At 33.9% G+C, this 20,251-nt stretch overlaps 3 protein-coding genes and 1 non-coding gene across 4 annotated transcripts; all 4 read left to right on the top strand.

Moving 5' to 3' along the window:
• The first annotated feature begins 4,343 nt into the window (after positions 1-4,343).
• Positions 4,344-5,804, top strand: LOC111830942. Its single transcript, XM_023783826.1, has 4 exons — positions 4,344-4,353; positions 4,430-5,427; positions 5,519-5,676; positions 5,774-5,804. Exons 1-3 carry the CDS (start codon positions 4,344-4,346, stop codon positions 5,534-5,536), a joined length of 1,026 nt encoding a protein of 341 aa, XP_023639594.1. The 3' UTR covers positions 5,537-5,676; positions 5,774-5,804.
• Positions 5,805-7,066: 1,262 nt separating this feature from the next.
• LOC17888394 (probable beta-1,3-galactosyltransferase 12) lies at positions 7,067-9,820 on the top strand. Its single transcript, XM_023784281.1, has 7 exons — positions 7,067-7,653; positions 8,365-8,517; positions 8,614-8,696; positions 8,775-8,874; positions 8,960-9,073; positions 9,143-9,285; positions 9,361-9,820. The coding sequence occupies exons 1-7, from the start codon at positions 7,208-7,210 to the stop codon at positions 9,453-9,455; spliced, it is 1,134 nt and encodes a 377-aa protein (XP_023640049.1). The 5' UTR covers positions 7,067-7,207; the 3' UTR covers positions 9,456-9,820.
• Positions 9,821-9,955: 135 nt separating this feature from the next.
• TRNAL-AAG lies at positions 9,956-10,036 on the top strand. The gene has a single exon. It is a non-coding gene; the product is annotated as a tRNA-Leu (tRNA).
• Positions 10,037-13,993: 3,957 nt separating this feature from the next.
• Positions 13,994-18,653, top strand: LOC17887963 (glycine dehydrogenase (decarboxylating) 2, mitochondrial). Its single transcript, XM_006296411.2, has 15 exons — positions 13,994-15,237; positions 15,462-15,707; positions 15,784-15,861; positions 15,967-16,067; positions 16,161-16,356; positions 16,430-16,555; positions 16,638-16,823; positions 16,918-17,031; positions 17,113-17,265; positions 17,371-17,559; positions 17,642-17,719; positions 17,808-17,933; positions 18,021-18,119; positions 18,199-18,316; positions 18,403-18,653. The coding sequence occupies exons 1-15, from the start codon at positions 14,017-14,019 to the stop codon at positions 18,492-18,494; spliced, it is 3,123 nt and encodes a 1,040-aa protein (XP_006296473.1). The 5' UTR covers positions 13,994-14,016; the 3' UTR covers positions 18,495-18,653.
• The last annotated feature ends 1,598 nt before the right edge of the window (positions 18,654-20,251 follow it).

The following is a 20,251-nucleotide window of genomic DNA, read 5'->3' as shown; positions in this document are numbered from 1 at the left end:
CCCTCCTAGTGTGAATGCGCCTAGAAATGGAAAGTTGGAGTGGAAGAGGATTCGCCTAATCCTCTGGATGCTGGTGCATATTGAGGCATATTGGAGAGTCTCTAAATGGTATATAAGTTCTCCTTGTCTCCAAAAATAAGACTCCAAGGAACCAAATACGGAAAGTTCCATTTTCGGCGACATATGGCCCTCGGGTAAGGCCAAATGAGTAAGTGCAAATCCAACTGGAACCAGGGGTGGTTTGGCTCGATCATAATGCTCCATATGGTTGGTTTTGTGGTGAATAATGAAGCCGAGGTCAGATGCACGAGTGGATTCTCCAAACTGTGGCTTAGCTCGCCATTGGACATGTCCGGGGAGGCTCTCATGTCCATCTCTCAAAATACCTCGATGATGGACTGATGTTTCTCGATCATTCCTCTTAAAATGTCCATTTTGTGGATGTATTTTGAATCCCAGCTTGAATGGACGTGTGGTTTGGTCGGTTGTTCCATACGCTTGCTCGTGGTATGGTGGAAACGGGTCTTCATGAACGATTATGATTTCGGATCTTCTTCAATTCTGGCTCGATAGATCTTCATGAAATGGACACTTTTCGAGTGAATACTCAATGTTGGTCGAGAAAAGTCTTCATATGGTCGGTGGAACTGAACATGGTAATGTCCGGATGGGTCGTCGTGGAGAGTCTTCAATCTGGTCCGTTGATTTCTGATTTCTCCTGAACCATTAGTCTTCTTAGGGGTGGTTTGATGATGAATAATCAACCCTAGGCCTTGCGCTTCATCGGAACTCCATTTGGGCAAGAATCCTTCATTTTTGTCCGGTATGGTTGGTTTGAGGCTCGAACCGGCTGGTCTGGTTTGATCCTCGTCTGATGTGGTTTGGATGTCCTCATCACATTCATGGCCTAAATTTATCAAAATATAACTTTATTTTTAAAAAAAAAATTTTAAAAAGTAATTATGAAAAATAGATATATTTACACAAACTATATACGAGTTGCATGGTAAATCAAAAGTTTTAATAAGAAATATGTGAAATGATTGATTACATAAGAAAATTGGAATACGGAGTGTCTTTTTCCAAGAACATGCATCATGAAGAATGTGTTATCAAAGAATCATTATTTTGTTGATTATGAGTTAAAATAATCGATATTTAATTAAATATGTGCTTATTATACATTGTAGTTCCTTCGGAAAAATTTTGGAGAAGTTTTGCAAGGTTTCATTACAAGAACGGGAAGAGAGGTTTGATCGTTCTAGATTCTATACTAGTGTCTAAACACATTTGCATGGTTTATTCTAGTTTTTTTTAATACATTTTAACTAAAAACTAATATATCTTATCTTTTGTATTTTATGTATGCATACAGGAGGGCATACACAATAAAGGTTTGTTTTACCTATCACTTTTCATTTATCACTTATAATCCAATTTTCACTTGCCAATATATTTCTGACAATTAGTTGGGATATGTTTGGATATTAAATTGAATCATATGATCAATTCATAGATAACTCAAAAATATTACGAAACATGAATTAAACTAAAAAAATTGATTTATCTGGTATGCCCTTTGTTAAATTGTTAATAACTCAAAACAATTATTCAACATATGACAAATTTCATGTGTTAAAGTTAATTTTACTTTTCTTTTACTTGATCCAGCTATTTTTCATATATCACTTCATTAAGTTTTAATAAAAATGCTAAGCATCTTAACAATTCAACAACTTGGTCAAAGTTTTTCTAAATTTAATTAGTTGTTGATTTTTTAATGGAAATGCACACAAAACTGCAACTGTAAGTATATATATATATATAGTGCAACTGTATGTATATATATAAGTGCCTAAAATGTCGTTTCCAAATTTATTTAGGTATATTTTAGGGGGAATTTCAAAAATACCCTTTTTCATATACCTCTTTTTAAAAATACCCTCTTTTCAAACTTTATCAAAAAAACGATTAAAAATGTTGAAATTTATCCAAATATGTATGTAAGCTTATAAATATATACACAAATTACCTTTATATGTGTATAAAATTTTATATAACTTTCATATATAGCAGGAAAATAAATTATAAAAACCATATAAAAACCTTATAAAAACTGTATAAACCCTTTTAGAAACCTTTTAAAAACCTTATAAAACTTATAAAAACGATTTAAAACTATTTAAAGCATTTTTAAATATTTAACCGAATCTCCTAGTAGTAGTTATTATATAGAAGTACCTTATAAACTATAGAAAACTTTATAATTTTTTATATTTAAATAGGGGTATTTTTGAAAATGGATAGATAAAGGGGGTATTTTTAAAAAGGGTACACCAAAAGGGGTATTTCTCAAAAATTCTCTATATTTTATCGATGTCAAAAAAAAAAATTGTTTTTATTTACGATATTATTATTTTATTTAATCTACTTTTATATAGTAAATTTTTAAAACTTATTATTATTATTATTGTTACAAACTTATATAATATATAGTGCTGTTGTATACATCATAAATTTTATTTGTCAGTTATTCTGAAAATTATTACTCATTATGTCAATATGTATAACTGTTTTCATACTTTACTAGTTCACTAAAGAAAATATCTAAAAATCAGAACATTTAGTGCAAAACAATTGAGTTATCATCTTATTTTTTTGTGTGATTTCTTAAACCTCTAGTTTACTTTTTTCTCTACATGTATAGACGCTTAAGAAATTGTTGAGCATGAACAATAGAGAAGATTCCACTGAAAATGTTCATATTTCCCATGAATGGTACAAATTTGTTTTTATTCAAATATATGCAAATATGTTGTTTAACATTGTTGATCTAATATTATTATATTTATTGCAGAGGTGAAGTGATCCACGCATGAAATATCTTTCATATTGAATACAATAATTTTTTATATTGAATACAATAAAATATTTAAAAGAGTATAATATATATTTTTAATATTGAATACAATAATTTTTTTTTTAGGATGATAACAAGATTGCTAAACTGAGAGAACTCAAAGAATTTATTGTTGAGAAAGAGTTAATTCTGAGGTAATAACACTAATGAAGATTATATAAAAACATTTCCTCTTTAACTGTTACCTTTATTGTTTTACTAATTTATTAATTTTATAAGGGACTGGAAATATCAAGATGAAGTTAATGATTTGAACCGGATCAATATCATGGAAAATTATTTAGTATCTTCTCTAAGCCATATAAAAATAAGCTTTGATTGTAAAATAAAACATGAATGTAGTTAAAGTTTTATAGAAATTTTATTACTTTTTAAGATTAAAACCCAAGAAAAGCAGCAAAATCTTATATGATCCAAAATGCAAAAAAATATTTGTAATTAGCACTAAAAAATTATGTTATGTTTAATATTCTCTTCAACGACTTATATGTAATTGTTATAAACTAACTTTTTACTATATATAATACAATGATTTGTTCGGACTATTGGTTCGGACTATTGGTTTGGAGTTGCACAATATGTATCCTTTTTCAGACTCACTTTCATCTCTAAGAATTATTCACCTCAACGACATAATACTCAACAAATTCGTTCCCTTTGGATTTGGTAGAACCAAACTCATCTTCCGTGCTTGTTTTTATTAACTTAAGACTTAATATGAGTACACAATATTAAACAAGATTAAGTTTACAATATATTAAAAACAAAGCATCATTATGTTGGTTTTTATAAGCTTTGAAGAAACCTTGAGTCACAACCTAAACCTAATCCTGTCGAGTTATGATTTTGGGAAAAGGAAGTTTAGGAGTTATCTAAACATGTATATTTTCCTATTTAAAATTAGGATTTTATTTATGAGTTCTCTATACAAGGTGATGCAAATGTGTGACATAACTTATGAGTTTGTGAGACTTGAGAAGCTTTAGTTTTTGAGTTAGTTTCCCAAAAGCTAAATAAAGAGTGTAGTTATTTATTAATCTTCAGTTTCGTTATATTTTAACTAACTAGATTTGGTATCAAAATCATTGTACGATCGTGAAGAAACAATGGGAGATATTTTCGTCTCAACAACCAAACCTACAGAAGAAGGGGGACCTTCATCAATCATGTGTTATATGCTAAACACAACCAACAGGAATACACAACTAATAGAGGCCATGGGCCTTAATATTGTGTATGAGCTTAATTAGGTCTAATGTTAATGTAATTAGAGTTTATGTATCCTAAGACCTAAGTATATATATGTATGTATAGCCGCTTAATAATATACAGAATTTCCAGAATCGTTTTGTGAATTCTGACATGGTATCAGAGCCTTTTGGCTTCTTAGATCTATAAAATTTTCTTTGTTTAATTTTCCCCCATGGTTGTGGGTGAGGAGAGATTGATGGAGCTGAGGTAAGCACTCAGACTCAAGTGAAGAACAGTGGAGTTGGCACGTTGGAGCAGCAGAAGGCACTCCAAGGAAGACAATCAATCCATATGATTTGTCTTTAGGTGATAATCCGGGAGCAGTGATCTCCCATGTGTTGTTGAAGCATGACAATTATGATGATTGGTCACGCGAGTTGCGAACAGCCCTTCGGGCAAGGAAGAAGTTTGGTTTTGTTGATGGATCGATTCAGCGTCCTGCGGAAGATTCATCTATAATTGAAGACTGGTGGACGAACCAGTCGTTGTTGGTATCTTGGATTCGGAATACCATTGATCCGGATCTGCGACGTGATATATCATATTTTGAAGTTGCTAAGGATCTGTGGGATGATATCAAGGAACAGTTCTCTGTGATGAACGGGCCACATGTCCAACAGCTCAAAGGCGAACTCATCGGGTGTAAGCAAGGCACGTTGAGTATCTCCAGCTATTTGGGTCAGTTGAAGAGACTTTGGGAGAGTCTTGGAGATTATGAACAGAGTGGTGCATGTACTTGTGATGGATGTACATGTGGATCAAAACCAAGAGAAGCTCGCAAGCATGAAAATGACAAGGTTGACCAATTCCTGTTGGGATTAGATGAACAACGTTATGGTGCTCTCAAGTCTGCGTTGGTTTCTAGAGATCCCTTGCCTACGTTGAATCAAGCATACTCAACGGTGCAAAGGGAAGAAACGATGAAATCAGCAACCTGTGGGAAGGAACGGACGACTGATATAATGAGCTTTGTGGTCAATTCCTCACAACCACGTGGTCGTGGGCTGATATGTTCTCATTGTGGTCGAACTGGACATGAGAAGGAGACGTGCTACCAACTGATTGGTTATCCAGAGAATTGGGGAGCACAAGGTCGAGGTTTTGATAATCGGAGTAGCGGTCGATGTGGCTCACGCGGTGGCTTTGCAAATCGAGGACGTGGTCGAGCTCCTGTTACATCAAGAGCCAACATCGCTCACAGAGATGATCAACAAGAGGTTGGTGTGTCTGGTGGGTTTAGTGAAGAACAATTGAAGGTGTTGCAAACAATGTTCACAGACGAGAAAATCAGCACAGCAGACACATTGGCTGATAAGTAACTCTCTGTTTGTTGGATTCTTGATACAGGTGCAACAAATCATATGACTGTCAAACTCAGCGTCCTGCGAGATGTTCGAGATATTGCACCTCGGTTTGTTATTCTTGCAGATGGTAGAAAATGTTTAGCTACCAAATCTGGTTCAGTTGTTCTCGGTCGATGTCTTCATCTTCTTCTCGTTTTATATGTACCGAATCTGGATGCTGATCTGATTTCTATTTCACAATTAATAGATTAGAATAATTGTTTTGCTCTGTTTTTACCCACAATTTTGTGTGATTCAGGACCGTACGCTGAGGACGATTGGAACAGGACAGAGGGTTGATGGGCTGTATTATTTCAAAGGTCTGGAGTCTCCTAATGGTGTTGTTGTTGCTGGTCATGTTCGAAAACAGATGGTTGATGTGTGGCACAGACGTCTGGGACGTCCATCTTTGAAGGTTGTTAAGTTGCTTCCACATATTGATTTTAGTAAAAGTAATGAGAGTTTTTATAAAGCGTGTGAAATTTGTCTCTGCGCCAAACAAACAAGAGATTGTTTTCCTTTGAGTATTAATAATACTGCATCAGTTTTCCAGAGAATTCATTGTGATTTGTGGGGACCCTATCGAACACCTGCTTCCAGTAGAGCACGTTATTTTTTTTTACAGTTGTTGATGATTTTTCACGTGGAGTTTGGTTATTTTTTATGAAGGAAAAGAGTGAAGTCGCCCAACATCTGCGTAATTTTGTAGCTATGTTAGAAAGACAGTATCAGGTTCTTGTTAAGACAATCAGGAGTGACAACGGGACTGAGTTCATGTGTCTGAAGTCGTACTTTCATAGTAATGGGATATTACATGAAACATGCCGATGATAACTGATAATTTACTAATTACTATGTAGAGATGAGTAAGATGATGTGGCAGTCTAAGAAATAAACTGAATGCTGATGTGGATGGTTTAAAGAGACTCAAATAACCCCTTTTATTAGTAAATAATTGTATTTAGCCATGTTAACTGAGCGGATATCGAGTTTTTTTATATATATATTTGTAGCTATATCCATAGTATTCATAATTTAAAATTTGTATGCGTATCTAGAAATTTTGGATATATGTTAAAAATTTAATTATCTACAAATATCTAAAGACATAAAACAGAAATGGATACATGTACCAAAATATCAGATATCCGATTAGTACGGAAACGGATTTCCGTTATCTGTTTTAAAAACTAATCCTATTTGTATCCATATTTTTTCATATCTATAATTTTAATATTTCTATCCGTCTAACTGGATGTAAATACATATATCCGCGGATAACGGATATTAATCCCGAAACTAACTACTTTGTGATTATTCAGATTTCAAATGTTGATTTCATTTGTGTTACAAACTCACATTTAATTTTGTAGTACTTCTATAATATTTTTGGGGCAATTGAAATCTCATAAATCGTCATGTGAATGCATTCATTGCTTCTCTTTCTTTTTGTTCTGTAATAACCAAAAAATAATAAAACGACTTATTATTACATAGGTTTCGTGTAATAAGAGAATCTCAAAAAAAGAAGAAAATAATTAGATTCGCCACAGTTTTCACAACAACACACCACCGTCACCTAAAGCTTAATAGACAGATCTAAAGAAAAAATAAAAACTTCAGAATCTCCAGAGTAAACCACATTATCACCAAAACCCAAACTTACCCTTAGACCAACCTCAGATTTACGATAATGCCACTATTCTCCCACCGCTTCTCCACCGCAACCTCCTCATCTTCTCCGGCGTCTCCTTCGTACTACAGTAAACCCACTTCGAAAACCCATAAGCCAAACTCTTCTTCTTCGCCTTATGCTTCGTCTCGTATTCATCTAGCTATTGTACTCTTCTCTCTTATCTCTTTCTTCATCGGAGTCGCCGGAACAATCTTCGCAATCTCCTCCGCCGGAGAAAGATTAAGAGGTTCTGACTCTGTTTATCGATGCGGTGGATCTAAAGACACTTCTCGGGTTGTGTCTGTTTCAAGAAAGCTTGGAGGAGATGGTGGTGGTAATGGTGTTGTTGTAGAAAGACCAAAGCTTTTAGGGTTTGTTGGGATCCAGACTGGTTTTGATTCTGGTGACCGTAGAGCTTCTTTGAGAAGTACTTGGTTCCCTTCTGATCCTGATGCTCTTCTAAGGTATCTAAAACTTTCTTATCTTGTCTAATAGAATTATACATTGCTTTGGTTACTTCAATTGGTTTCTGAAGTTAAGTAAGTATCCTGTAATTGTAGGAGGAACTGTTCTGTCTCTTGATCTTGTTTTTAGTAACATCTAGTGAAACATGGCATGATGGTGTCAACTTCAAAGTCTTGACCTTTTGATGTCATTGTGTTAGTACTAATCCAATAACTTGTGTTGTGACCTTTTGATGTCATTAAGTTTTGACCTTTAGATGTTATAGCATGATTGGATTTTGTAACCTTTAAAGTCTTAACCTTTTGATGTCATTGTGTTACTCAAGAAAAATCAAGTACTAATCTGATCACTTGTGTTGTGTGTGACCCTGATGTCATTAAGTGTTTACCTTTAGATGTTATAGTATGATGAGATTTAGTAACCTTTAAAGTCTTAACCTTTTGATATTATATGGTTACTTTGGAGATCTGTTCGTTGGTAAATTGTGTTGGACTTATCGAACTTTAGCGGTTTAAGTCAATTCGGAAAATGCAGTCAGATAAGGTAGTTTTGATGTTTTTTTAGTTGTTTGGAAAAGTGTATGTTCACCCGGAATTTACGGGTTGAGAGCTTAAGCTAATGATGAATTATTGCCTCACTTTAGTTGGACCCATTCACATTTGGTTATCTTTGATTCGAATCCAATGTTGTGTTGTTGTTGTTGACTTCAGGTTGGAACAAGCGACTGGATTAGCTTTTAGATTCGTTATTGGACGGTCAAAGGATGCAAAGAAGATGGCTGAGCTTGAGAAAGAGATAAAAGAGTACAGAGATTTTGTGCTTCTTGATGTCGAGGAAGAATATATTCGACTTCCATATAAAACGTAACATCCTGGTTTTAGGCACTGATCTGCCTTTTTTATGAACTTCTTAGGAGTTTGGATTTTTATCAATGACTGATTCCTATCTCCTCCTTGTAGGTTGGCTTACTTCAAAGCAGCTTTTAAACTCTTTGAAGCTGATTATTATGTCAAAGCGGACGATGACATTTATTTGAGACCAGGTAATTCAGAGTGATTGTTGCGGGCTGTTTTTTCGTCTGCATCACAATAGCATTCAAATTCTTTTTGCTTTTGTTCAGATCGACTTGCGACGCTTCTTGCTAAGGAAAGACTTCATTCACAAACATACATTGGCTGCATGAAGAAAGGACCAGTTATAACTGACCCTAAACTAAAATGGTATGAACTAGTCTTCTCAACAACCATGACTATAGTTCTTTGCAGAGTTTTATCATTTTTGGTGACAGATATATGAATTTTTCAGGTACGAGAAACAAGGAAATTTGATTGGAAATGAATACTTCCTACATGCTTATGGACCGATATACATTCTTTCAGCCGAGATAGTGGCTTCACTTGCAACAGCTCGGAATGGCAGGTTTGAAATGCTCTTGATTGATTTACATTTTGATATGCAAAATCTCATTATTCGGTGTTTTCGTTTCAGCCTGAGGATGTTTAATAATGAAGATGTAACCATCGGATCTTGGATGCTTGCGATGGATGTACATCACGAGGACAATCGAGCTTTATGCGATCCTCATTGTTCCCCAAAGTCCATAGCAGTCTGGGACATTCCCAAATGCTCAGGTAACATAAATAATGTTTCGCATAATACCGGTCACAAGAATCAGTTAGCCAACCTTTTTCTTTTCAAATCTTTAGGACTTTGTAACCCGGAGATTCGGTTAAAGGAGCTTCATAAAACCGATATGTGCTCCAAAAGTCCGACATTGCCTCCCGATGACATCGAGCAGTAGTTTGTATCACGGTTTTGCTCCATTTGACACTTCTTGAGACAGTTCTAGAGAAGATATGATCTCACAAAGCACTAGAGTTCCGACATCATTGGAGCTGTATAGGGGGAAAAGATGACTTCATAGTTCTTACGTGATCTGATTTTATAGTTGTTGCTAGATGTACCACATATATATATACTGAAAACTATATAAATTATAGACAGATACATCAATATCCCTTTTTGTAAAATTAGATTTATGTGCTCAGTATAGGCTCTGGGTGATGATGATGATGATGATGATGATGATGATACAAGTGAATCTGGTTTGATTTGTAAAAGAGATCTCATTCAACCTATTATTTAATTTGTTTTAGATCATAGATTCATAGTACTGTACTGGTCCACTCCACATGTTGTTGCCTTGTCACATGAGATAGAACACAAAAAGAGTATAAACAACAAAATTATTGAAGCCAAATAAGATGTATAGTTTACTTCAAAGTTGTATGTAACAAAAATGTTGATATGGCCGAGTTGGTCTAAGGCGCCAGATTAAGGTTCTGGTCCGAAAGGGCGTGGGTTCAAATCCCACTGTCAACATCATCTCTCTTAGTTTTTTTTTTTTTTTTTTTTTTTCTGTCCTATAAAATGAAATTAGTAGAAATTTGAGTCACATTTGGTATGTTTTTTTGTAGCTGACTGAGTATATGTAGTGAGGTTTTATTTTGGTATCTTTTATGTAGTTTGAAATTTTCAGGTCTTGGTTTGTTGTTATTGAGTGATTTTAATAATGAAATAGTAAAAATGACAAAATCATAATTAATCGGTTTAATTGGAACTGTAGTTATTTGGATAAAATTAAAATACGTGTAATTTTGGAAATAATTTTTTTTTTGGTGATTAAAAAAATTAAAGAAAAACCTTTTGTATGTAAAAGTTGAGAAACCAATAAATATATGAAATAAAATATATATAAAAAACATTTGTATGTAAAAGTTGAGAAATAAAATTTTGGCAATCATTTTTCTAATATGCAGTGAATTCTTTTCCCATATTCTTTTTTTCCCAACAATTTGGGCTTCTAGTCTTCTACTAAGATATCTTCAAGTATTAATTAAACCAGAATATATGGATATGTTACGAGGTAAGACCATTTTTAGTGGCATTTATAGATTTTGTCATTTTGTTAAAAAAACTTTTAAGTTTACCGTTTTTTGTTGGGAAACTATAATGTAGGGGTTCAGAAAAAAAAAATCAATATCCATCCTCAATAATTTGTTATTTAGCTTTTATTTTTGTATACGTTTTTGTCTCTAGGTCTATGGTATCTAAGAGAAACTATAATGCAAGAGTTCTGTCCCTAGGTATAGGTCTATGGTATCTAACGGAAACTATATTTACGTACTTGTATAAAGTATTTATATTACCGGTTTATATAAATACTCAATTTAACGGATAATATGTAACTTACCGCAATAACATATTATTTAACATATTTTTAAAAAATTTATCGAATGCTTTTAATCACTGATGAACAGTTTTATCGAATTTATGGAAATATATATATATATATATATCGGTTTAAGTTTATAAAACAGTGGTTAGGCTTTAGATTTTATAAATAAACAAAAAATGTATTTTTATTTGTATTTATAAAATAGTGGTTAGGGTTTAGATTTTGTAATAAAACGAAATTATATTTTGGTTTGGGTTGACAAAATAGTGGTAAAGGTTTAGTTTTTGTAAATTAAACGAAATTATATTTTGGTTTGGATTGACGAAATAGTGGTTAGGGTTTAGATTTTGTAGTAAAATAAAATTATATTTAAGTTTGGGTTGACAAAATAGTGGTTAGGGTTTAGATTTTGTAATTAAACGAAATTATCTTATGCTTTGGGTTGATAAAATAGTGGCTAGGGTTTAGAGTTTATAATTAGTCGAAATTATATTTTGGTTTGGGTTGATAAAATAGTGGTTAGGATTAGATTTTGTAATTAAACAAAATTATATTTTGCTTTGGGTTGATAAAATAGTGGTTAGGGTTTAGAGTTTATAATTAGTCGAAATTATATTTTTGTTTGGGTTGATAAAATAGTGGTTATGTTATTACTAATCAACATATGACTCATTCGTTATCCGATAACATCCACACTTGATAATATCCGATAACATCCACACATGATGCTTCGTTATCAGCATATATTTGATAACAACCTAGTTATCTGATAACAATCCGGTAACAATCTATATATGCAACATAGTTATCCGATAACAATATATATATCACATTATCATTTCGTTGACATAAATCATTTTTCCCTAAGTTAGTGCAGATAATTGCACCGAGAATAAACATTAATTAAATGCTCTCACAACCAAAAAAAAAAAAAATTATTATTTTAAAATTGATATAGAGACAGCCACGTAACTTTTCCCATCTCTCATTGAGAAAACTAATTTTTAACTTATCAACTCCTTCTTTTTAGTTTTTGGTTTATTTGGGCACTTACTTTTAACTAGCTGTTTTTTGTTTTGAATAATTTATTCTTGGCCATTTTCTTCTATACAAAAACATAATTGTATACATGATATTTGGTTTGATTTGGTCCTATCTTTTTGTAAAGTTTAGTATTTGTTAATAAATATGAATTTTTGGAAAATGGCAATTTTGGAGTAATCCCTAGGATAAATTGGCATTTTGAGTTTTTTTTTAAAGAAGAAGAAATAATGATCAATTGTGAAATGCTAACTCTTTGACAAGAATTAATTACAAGGTTGATGGGAAATCATTTTCTAGGGTCCCCCGACCAAACCGCACTAACAAAATATGAAATTTCAATCATTTCTAAAGTAGTGAATCTTATGAATTTGAGAAATAAAAATAAAGAAACAAAAAAATATAAAGTAGCAATAATAATAGTTCCGTTGTCAAATGATGAACTAAAAGAAGAAACTTTACATTTTATGAGATAAGTACTTTGTGAAACACATCCTGCCACATATGTTGTTCTATGAAACTATGTGAACGAAAACCAATTTTTCCCTCGAGGTTTTTAGTATTTTCTGTTGTACAAAACTATCATGTGCATAATGCTTGAGAGTTGAGACTTTGGTTTATACTGGTGAAATGGTTTGGGAATTTTGGTTAATTGGTGTTTTTTCGGAAAATTCGAACAAAATTATACAAATTCGGTTATTGATTATGTTGCTTCGTTACATGTTTATAATTTTAAGGAAATTTTGGTTCGTTATATTTATTATTTAGTTATGTTCTGTTTTCAATTTTTGAGAAGTTTTGGCACATTTTTGTGAATTTTGGTTTATTACGGTTTGTTTGATTGGAAAAGGAAACCGTCAAACCGAACATACCTAATAACGAATCCATCAACCTTGAACCAAAATGACCAAGAATTAAAATTTGAATGACTGCGTGAACCATACTTGTACCCTTGGTTAAAAAATCGCTAGGCGCTACCGCGCTAGTCAGGCAGTCGAGGTGGGTTTAGCGCCTAGCAAGAACATTAAAACAGGGATTAATCAGAGACTAATATTAGGGATATTCTATTATATTAATAATAGATAATAACTTTTTAATAATAAATAATAAATAATATGGTATTGATTAAATATATAGTTTGGTTCTTGCTAATGAAAAAACACAATATAAAATAAAAAAATATAATATTTGTTTCAAAGTTGTAGAAAACAAATGAAAACATATTTCTTAAAACTATATGTGTCTTTCATTAAAATTTTGACCATAAGTTATTGTAAAATATCAAAAAAATTCTCAATCTAAATGTTTAATAACAAAAAAGATTGTTATATATTTGTAATTGTTACAATTTGTGTTCTTTACTCCGTGAAACTTGCTTAAACTTGTCGCAGATCAAATACTAAATGAATAATCAGAATCGCATATCTCCGATTTACACCAAACCTGAAAATTGAATCACAATCAACATCACAACAGTAATCTAAAAATATTTGGATTAGACTGAGAATAATCGAATTAAACAGAAAATAATCAAATGATTAAGTTAAGCAGGAAGTAATCGAAGTTAGACAGAGATTTTTGCTTTGATACTATGACAACGATAGTCGCATTAAATGTATCGTACTACTGTTCTGAAACTATTATACCGGTTTAAAACCTGACCTTTCCTATTTATACCAACAACATTTTAAATTTTTCAAGATTGTGAATTTGTGATGTACTAAAATAAAATCATCTAAAAATACCTACAGCCGCAATTTAGAAAAAAAAAAGTAATAAATATATTTTGATTTTTAAATCAAGATATTGCTTCGATGCAAAATATACGTGGAATCTATTCAAATAATTTTGTTTTTTTTCTTCTGTATTTGCTTATTCAAGTGGTTGTCACCAACTCCTTTTCAGATCTCAAATCCACATAATAAATTAATTATCATGCGAAGTAAAAAATAAAAATTAATTATCATGTTATTTTTTAATCATTAATTTAATAAAATCACCAACCTCGAAAACTATAATATATATATCATCACTACATCAGTGTGCTTCTCTACTCACTCTCAGATTCGCATTTTTTTTGGTTATGGAGCGTGCAAGGAGACTTGCTTACAGAGGGATCGTGAAACGTCTCATCACCGAGACGAAACGTCACCGTATCAACGAATCCTCCTCTCTTCTCCCGTCGTCGAGGTATGTCTCCTCCGTCTCCTCCTTTCTCCATCGCCGATCGGATTTCACCGCCACCTCCGGGATGAATCAACAACAACTACAAAACCAGACGCGATCTATCTCCGTCGATGCGTTGAAGCCAAGCGATACTTTCCCACGGCGTCATAACTCCGCCTCGCCGGAGGAACAAGCGCAGATGGCGAAGTATTGCGGATTCGATGATCTCGGTACGTTGATTGATTCGACTGTTCCTAAATCGATTCGGTTAGGTTCGATGAAGTTTTCTGAGAAATTTGATGAAGGATTAACTGAATCTCAGATGATTAAGCATATGAGTGATTTAGCTTCGAAGAACAAAGTTTTCAAATCGTTCATTGGTATGGGATACTATAACACTCATGTTCCTCCTGTGATTTTGCGTAATATAATGGAGAATCCTGGTTGGTATACTCAGTATACTCCTTATCAAGCTGAGATTTCTCAAGGAAGGCTTGAGTCTTTGCTTAATTTCCAGACGGTTATTACTGATCTTACTGGTTTACCTATGTCGAACGCTTCGTTGCTCGATGAAGGTACCGCAGCTGCGGAAGCAATGGCTATGTGTAATAATATATTGAAAGGGAAGAAGAAGACGTTTTTGGTTGCTAGTAATTGTCATCCTCAGACGATTGATGTTTGCAAGACTAGAGCGAGTGGGTTTGATTTGAGAGTTGTGACTATGGATCTTAAGGATATTGATTATAGCTCTGGGGATGTTTGTGGTGTGCTGGTTCAGTATCCGGGGACTGAGGGTGAAGTGTTGGATTATGGTGAGTTTGTTAAGAATGCTCATGCTAATGGTGTTAAGGTTGTGATGGCTACGGATTTGTTGGCTTTGACAATGTTGAAACCGCCTGGGGAGTTTGGTGCGGATATTGTTGTTGGATCGGCTCAGAGGTTTGGTGTACCGATGGGTTACGGTGGTCCTCATGCTGCTTTCTTGGCTACTTCACAAGAGTATAAGAGGATGATGCCTGGGAGGATTATTGGTGTTAGTGTTGATTCTTTGGGAAAACAAGCTTTGCGTATGGCTATGCAGACTAGGGAACAGCATATCCGCAGGGATAAAGCTACCAGCAACATCTGTACTGCTCAGGTAAAAAATGACTTCAAAACTCGACATGATTTTATTGGTATATATAACTTCTTATAGCAGCATATACTGCTTTGATTATTATCATCTCTTACGTCATCTAACTAGTTTGCCACCAAGTGTATTTTTTTCGTCATGTTACTTAAGTCTTACCGATAAGAAAAGTTTTACGGAGTTGGAGTTTATGTACATTGCAGTTAATTTTGTTTCACTATTTTCCCTTGTAGGCGTTGCTTGCAAACATGACTGCAATGTATGCTGTTTACCATGGGCCAGAGGGCTTAAAATCTATCGCACAACGGGTTCATGGTCTCGCTGGCGTATTTTCCTTAGGATTGAAGAAACTGGGAACTGCACAAGTCCAAGATCTTCCCTTCTTTGACACTGTCAAAGTTACGTGTTCAGATGCCAAAGCAATTGTTGATGCAGCAGCCAAAAAAGAGATCAATTTGCGTCTTCTGGACTCCAACACTGTGAGTTTCTTCATATATATATGAATATCTGGATATGATGATTAACATTGATGGGTTTTTTTCTTGACCTTTTAAGATTACTGTTGCTTTCGATGAAACAACCACCTTGGATGATGTCGATAAACTTTTTGAAGTGTTTGCTTCTGGAAAGCCCGTGAGTTTACTTCTAACTAATATCCATTCCTTTTCGCTTGTCTAATTTCACTTGGTCACTCTTTTTTCATGTTTGCTTGAAATACTTTTTTCTCCAATGTATAAGGTTCAATTTACTGCTGAGTCGCTTGCACCGGAGTTTAACAATGCTATTCCTTCTAGCCTAACAAGAGAGAGCCCTTATCTGACCCACCCAATCTTCAACATGTATATCACCTTCGTAGTATCTTGGATCATGAATTGCCTTGTGGCTATTTATTAAGTAAAGTACCTCACATATACTTTCTTTTTTCCGATTAGGTACCACACAGAGCATGAGTTACTTAGGTACATCCACAAGTTACAATCTAGAGATCTATCATTGTGTCACAGCATGATTCCACTTGGATCTTGTACAATGAAATTGAATGCCACAACGGAAATGATGCCAGTATCATGGCCAAGTTTCACCAACATGCACCCTTTTGCTCCTGTTGAACAAGCACAAGGTTATCAGGTTAGGCCACATATTTGACTTTCCTGTCTGTAAATATGAAACATGGACTGATTTTTTGTTTGACTACTTATAGGAAATGTTTACGAATTTGGGTGATCTCTTATGTACAATCACTGGGTTCGACTCTTTCTCATTGCAACCTAATGCCGGCGCTGCTGGCGAGTATGCTGGGCTTATGGTTATCCGTGCATATCATATGGTAAGACCTGAATCCTGTTTCCTCTTTCCGATATGAATTTACACTCCAACGAAATTGGTGAATGTGTGAATGAATGATGCAGTCAAGAGGAGATCATCACCGAAATGTATGCATCATACCTGTTTCTGCACACGGGACAAATCCTGCTAGTGCTTCCATGTGCGGAATGAAAATTGTTGCCGTTGGTACTGATGCTAAGGGAAACATTAACATTGAAGAGTTGAGGAAAGCCGCCGAAGCCAACAAGGACAATTTAGCTGCCCTTATGGTATGTAATTTCTTCTTTCTCACTTGAGATATTAACCATTATTATCTTTGGGTGATTCCACTTTCTGATTCTGCAACATCTGTTTGAATATCAGGTTACATACCCTTCAACCCATGGAGTCTATGAAGAGGGTATTGACGAGATCTGCAATATAATTCATGACAATGGAGGCCAAGTTTATATGGATGGTGCTAATTTGAATGCACAGGTATGGTTTCTCTGCTGGTACAGGTTATATGTTGGCTGAAGATTCCAGAGTTGTTAAATCGGAGACTGTTTGAATTTCCAGGTGGGTTTGACTAGCCCTGGTTTCATTGGAGCGGATGTTTGCCATCTCAATCTCCACAAGACTTTCTGTATCCCTCACGGAGGCGGTGGTCCCGGTATGGGCCCTATCGGTGTGAAGCAACATTTGGCTCCATTCCTACCTTCTCACCCTGTGGTTAGTGTTAATTCTCGTCTCTTGTGACTGCTAAAGTGCTAATCCATCTTTCTCATTGATTCAGTTATCTGCTTTCTTGTTCTCACTCTACTGACTCTGCTACAGATACCTACAGGTGGTATCCCTGAACCCGAGCAGACATCACCACTGGGAACCATTGCTGCAGCACCATGGGGGTCTGCACTTATCTTGCCAATCTCGTATTCCTATATTGCCATGATGGGGTCTGGGGGACTCACCGCCGCCTCTAAGATTGCAATTCTGAACGCTAACTACATGGCAAAGCGTCTGGAGGTATCTCTTCTTCTTGCAACTCTTTTAAAAAAGTGAACTTCTTTCTCTTGTGCAACCTCACTTATGTTTTCTTGTTTTTCAGAGCCACTACCCAGTTCTTTACCGTGGTGTCAATGGAACAGTCGCTCACGAATTCATCATTGATTTGAGAGGATTCAAGGTATATTTCTGTAACTCATTTGAGTATGCTCTCTTTTTGGGGTTGTAGAATGTCAATGATGAATCAATGTCTCGTTCAATGCCTTTAGAACACTGCTGGAATAGAGGCCGAGGATGTAGCCAAACGACTGATGGATTATGGATTCCATTCACCAACAATGTCTTTTCCTGTCCCTGGAACGCTTATGATCGAGCCAACCGAAAGCGAAAGCAAGGTAAATAATGCCTTGAACAGCAAATCTCTCAATCACTCAGCCCGAGTCTCTAAAACTTCATAATTTGTATGTACGTAATATTTGCAGGCTGAGTTAGATAGGTTCTGTGATGCTCTCATCTCAATCAGGGAAGAAATTTCACAGATTGAGAAAGGAAACGCTGATCCTCACAACAACGTTCTCAAGGTAAAGAAAAACCGAGACTGCAATTTCAGTTCAGTCTTTCTCTCTTGTATGATTACTAATGACCTTAAAACATACACAGGGAGCTCCACATCCTCTTTCATTGCTAATGTCAGACACATGGAAAAAGCCGTATTCCCGTGAATACGCAGCCTTCCCCACACCATGGCTCCGCGCTTCCAAGTTCTGGCCCGTTACAGGTACTTGAAAACCACCAGTGGCATTCGCTTCTTGTTAGAAATTTCGTTTTCGTCTATCCCCGTTGCCTCATTTTTCTCTGAAACAGGGCGTGTGGACAACGTGTATGGAGACCGTAACCTGGTTTGCACTCTCCAACAGGCAAACGAAGAACAGGCTGCAGCTGCAGTGTCTGCTTAAATGAAAGCTATTCACATTAGCACCGGATCCAATCTTTATTTACGGCTTTTACTTCTCTTTCCCAGCCATCAAATTTCATTTCACTTCCTGTACAATGTACATACATAGTCCTAAACTATCCTTCATTTTTATCTAATAAAATTACATGTTCCACTTTCATATACAACTTATGATTCGGACGATAATGTGATCACCAGCAATATTCATGACATGATCTCTTTGGTAAATAAAGTTTGAATCCTTAGGCCACTTTAGAAGAGGTGTCCACAAAGCGTACTTAGCTTGTTTATAAACAAGTGTATTAGTAATTTTCAAATACATGCCGTGTCATGTGACATGATTGTAGATTTTTATGCGAGTTACTCGTGAATTAGTACTGACAAGTTTGCTAACATTTGTCATATTCTTTACTAGCTAAAATTGTCAGTTTACAATTTAACATAATTTAATTTGTATTTTTTCAAAACTAACACAACAATAAAGATATGTATATATATAAAAAATAGAAATAGTAAAATATAAAACGTCACGAGAAAAGCAAGTTTTGATTTTTTTTTTTTTGTTTTTTTTTTAATAAATATTACTTGATTTTGTCCAAAAAAATAAATATTACTTGATTTGTTCATACAAGTTACCCTTCATTTTTCTAATAAAATATATGTTCCTTTTTCTACTTTACATCCCAATGATTTGTTTTTTTTTTAGTTTATAATTAGGAGATTGGATTAAAAAACTATTATTTTTAGATTTAATTTACAAATGTTGAGATATAGCATATGATTGGTTGCATGTTGAGTAAAAAGTGGAAGGTAAGTAACAAAAAACAAATAAAAGGAAAAGAATCTAAATCCTAGAGTAGTTACTTTTCTTTCTACTTTTGGTAGAGTTAAGTTTAGAAACTGATACACAATAAAGATACTATGTATATAAAATAGTAAAAATAAATAGTAAAACAAGTTTGATATTAATCAATTTTTCGAAAAAAAATTATTACTTGACTTATACTTACAAGTATCAAAATCATATTTTTTTTGTTACTTGTTTTTCTAAGTCGGATGTGGGCAAAATAAATGGTTACCAAATACTTATGTATATCTTTATCATATGTTGTTTTAGTTAATACTTAGAAAATTGGGCAAAGTAACCATAATTTTAGGTTTTATTTACAAATGTTGATAGATTGTATAGTATATGATTGGTTGCATGAAGAGTAAAAAGTGGAAGCTAAGTGACAAAAAAAAAAAAACTAATAAAAGGAAAAGAATCAAAATCCTAGAGTGATTATTTCTATTTTACTTTTTTTTTTTGGCAAGAGTTAAGTTTAAATCTACTTTTCTACTTTTTAAGTCAGAAACAGACAAACAAAAAAATGTTTTCTTTTGCATAATTAATGGAAAATAAAAAGAACCTAGAGTAAAATTTCTTTAAGCCATTTTTTTTCTTCAAAATAATTATCAATTAAATCTGTAATATTGTGTCTACAGTGGATGATTTTATTGTTATCAAACATATATTTTGTTCTATAATAAGGTCTATTATTTTTGTGGTAATTTTATGCTAATAAAGAAGGACATGACATGATTTTCCAAGAAATATCTTTAGATACGGATTAAGTTCAAAGAAATATCTTCAAACTTTTTTAAAAACCGACATTTTGGTGTCCTTATTGGAAAGTAATACATAATGGATACTTCGAGAAACCTACGGAAATTATATTTTGCGAGCCAATTCTTTACTATAATTTTGATTTAAGTAAG

The sequence above is a fragment of the Capsella rubella genome, unplaced genomic scaffold, assembly GCF_000375325.1.
Source record: "Capsella rubella cultivar Monte Gargano unplaced genomic scaffold, Caprub1_0 scaffold_4, whole genome shotgun sequence".
NCBI classification, from domain to species: domain Eukaryota; kingdom Viridiplantae; phylum Streptophyta; class Magnoliopsida; order Brassicales; family Brassicaceae; genus Capsella; species Capsella rubella.
Note: the sequence above shows the minus strand (reverse complement) of the source record. Positions and strands in the feature narration are given on the sequence as shown.

Bases quoted from the DNA above. Each gene is read 5' to 3' on its own strand.
- LOC17888394 (XM_023784281.1), top strand. From the start codon at position 7,208: ATGCCACTATTCTCCCACCGCTTCTCCACCGCAACCTCCTCATCTTCT. The intron at 7,654-8,364 runs GTATCTAAAACT...TGTTGACTTCAG, and splicing joins GATCCTGATGCTCTTCTAAG to GTTGGAACAAGCGACTGGAT. The intron at 9,074-9,142 runs GTTTGAAATGCT...TTTTCGTTTCAG, and splicing joins GCAACAGCTCGGAATGGCAG to CCTGAGGATGTTTAATAATG.
- LOC17887963 (XM_006296411.2), top strand. From the start codon at position 14,017: ATGGAGCGTGCAAGGAGACTTGCTTACAGAGGGATCGTGAAACGTCTC. The intron at 17,032-17,112 runs GTATGGTTTCTC...TTGAATTTCCAG, and splicing joins GTGCTAATTTGAATGCACAG to GTGGGTTTGACTAGCCCTGG. The intron at 18,317-18,402 runs GTACTTGAAAAC...TCTCTGAAACAG, and splicing joins CAAGTTCTGGCCCGTTACAG to GGCGTGTGGACAACGTGTAT.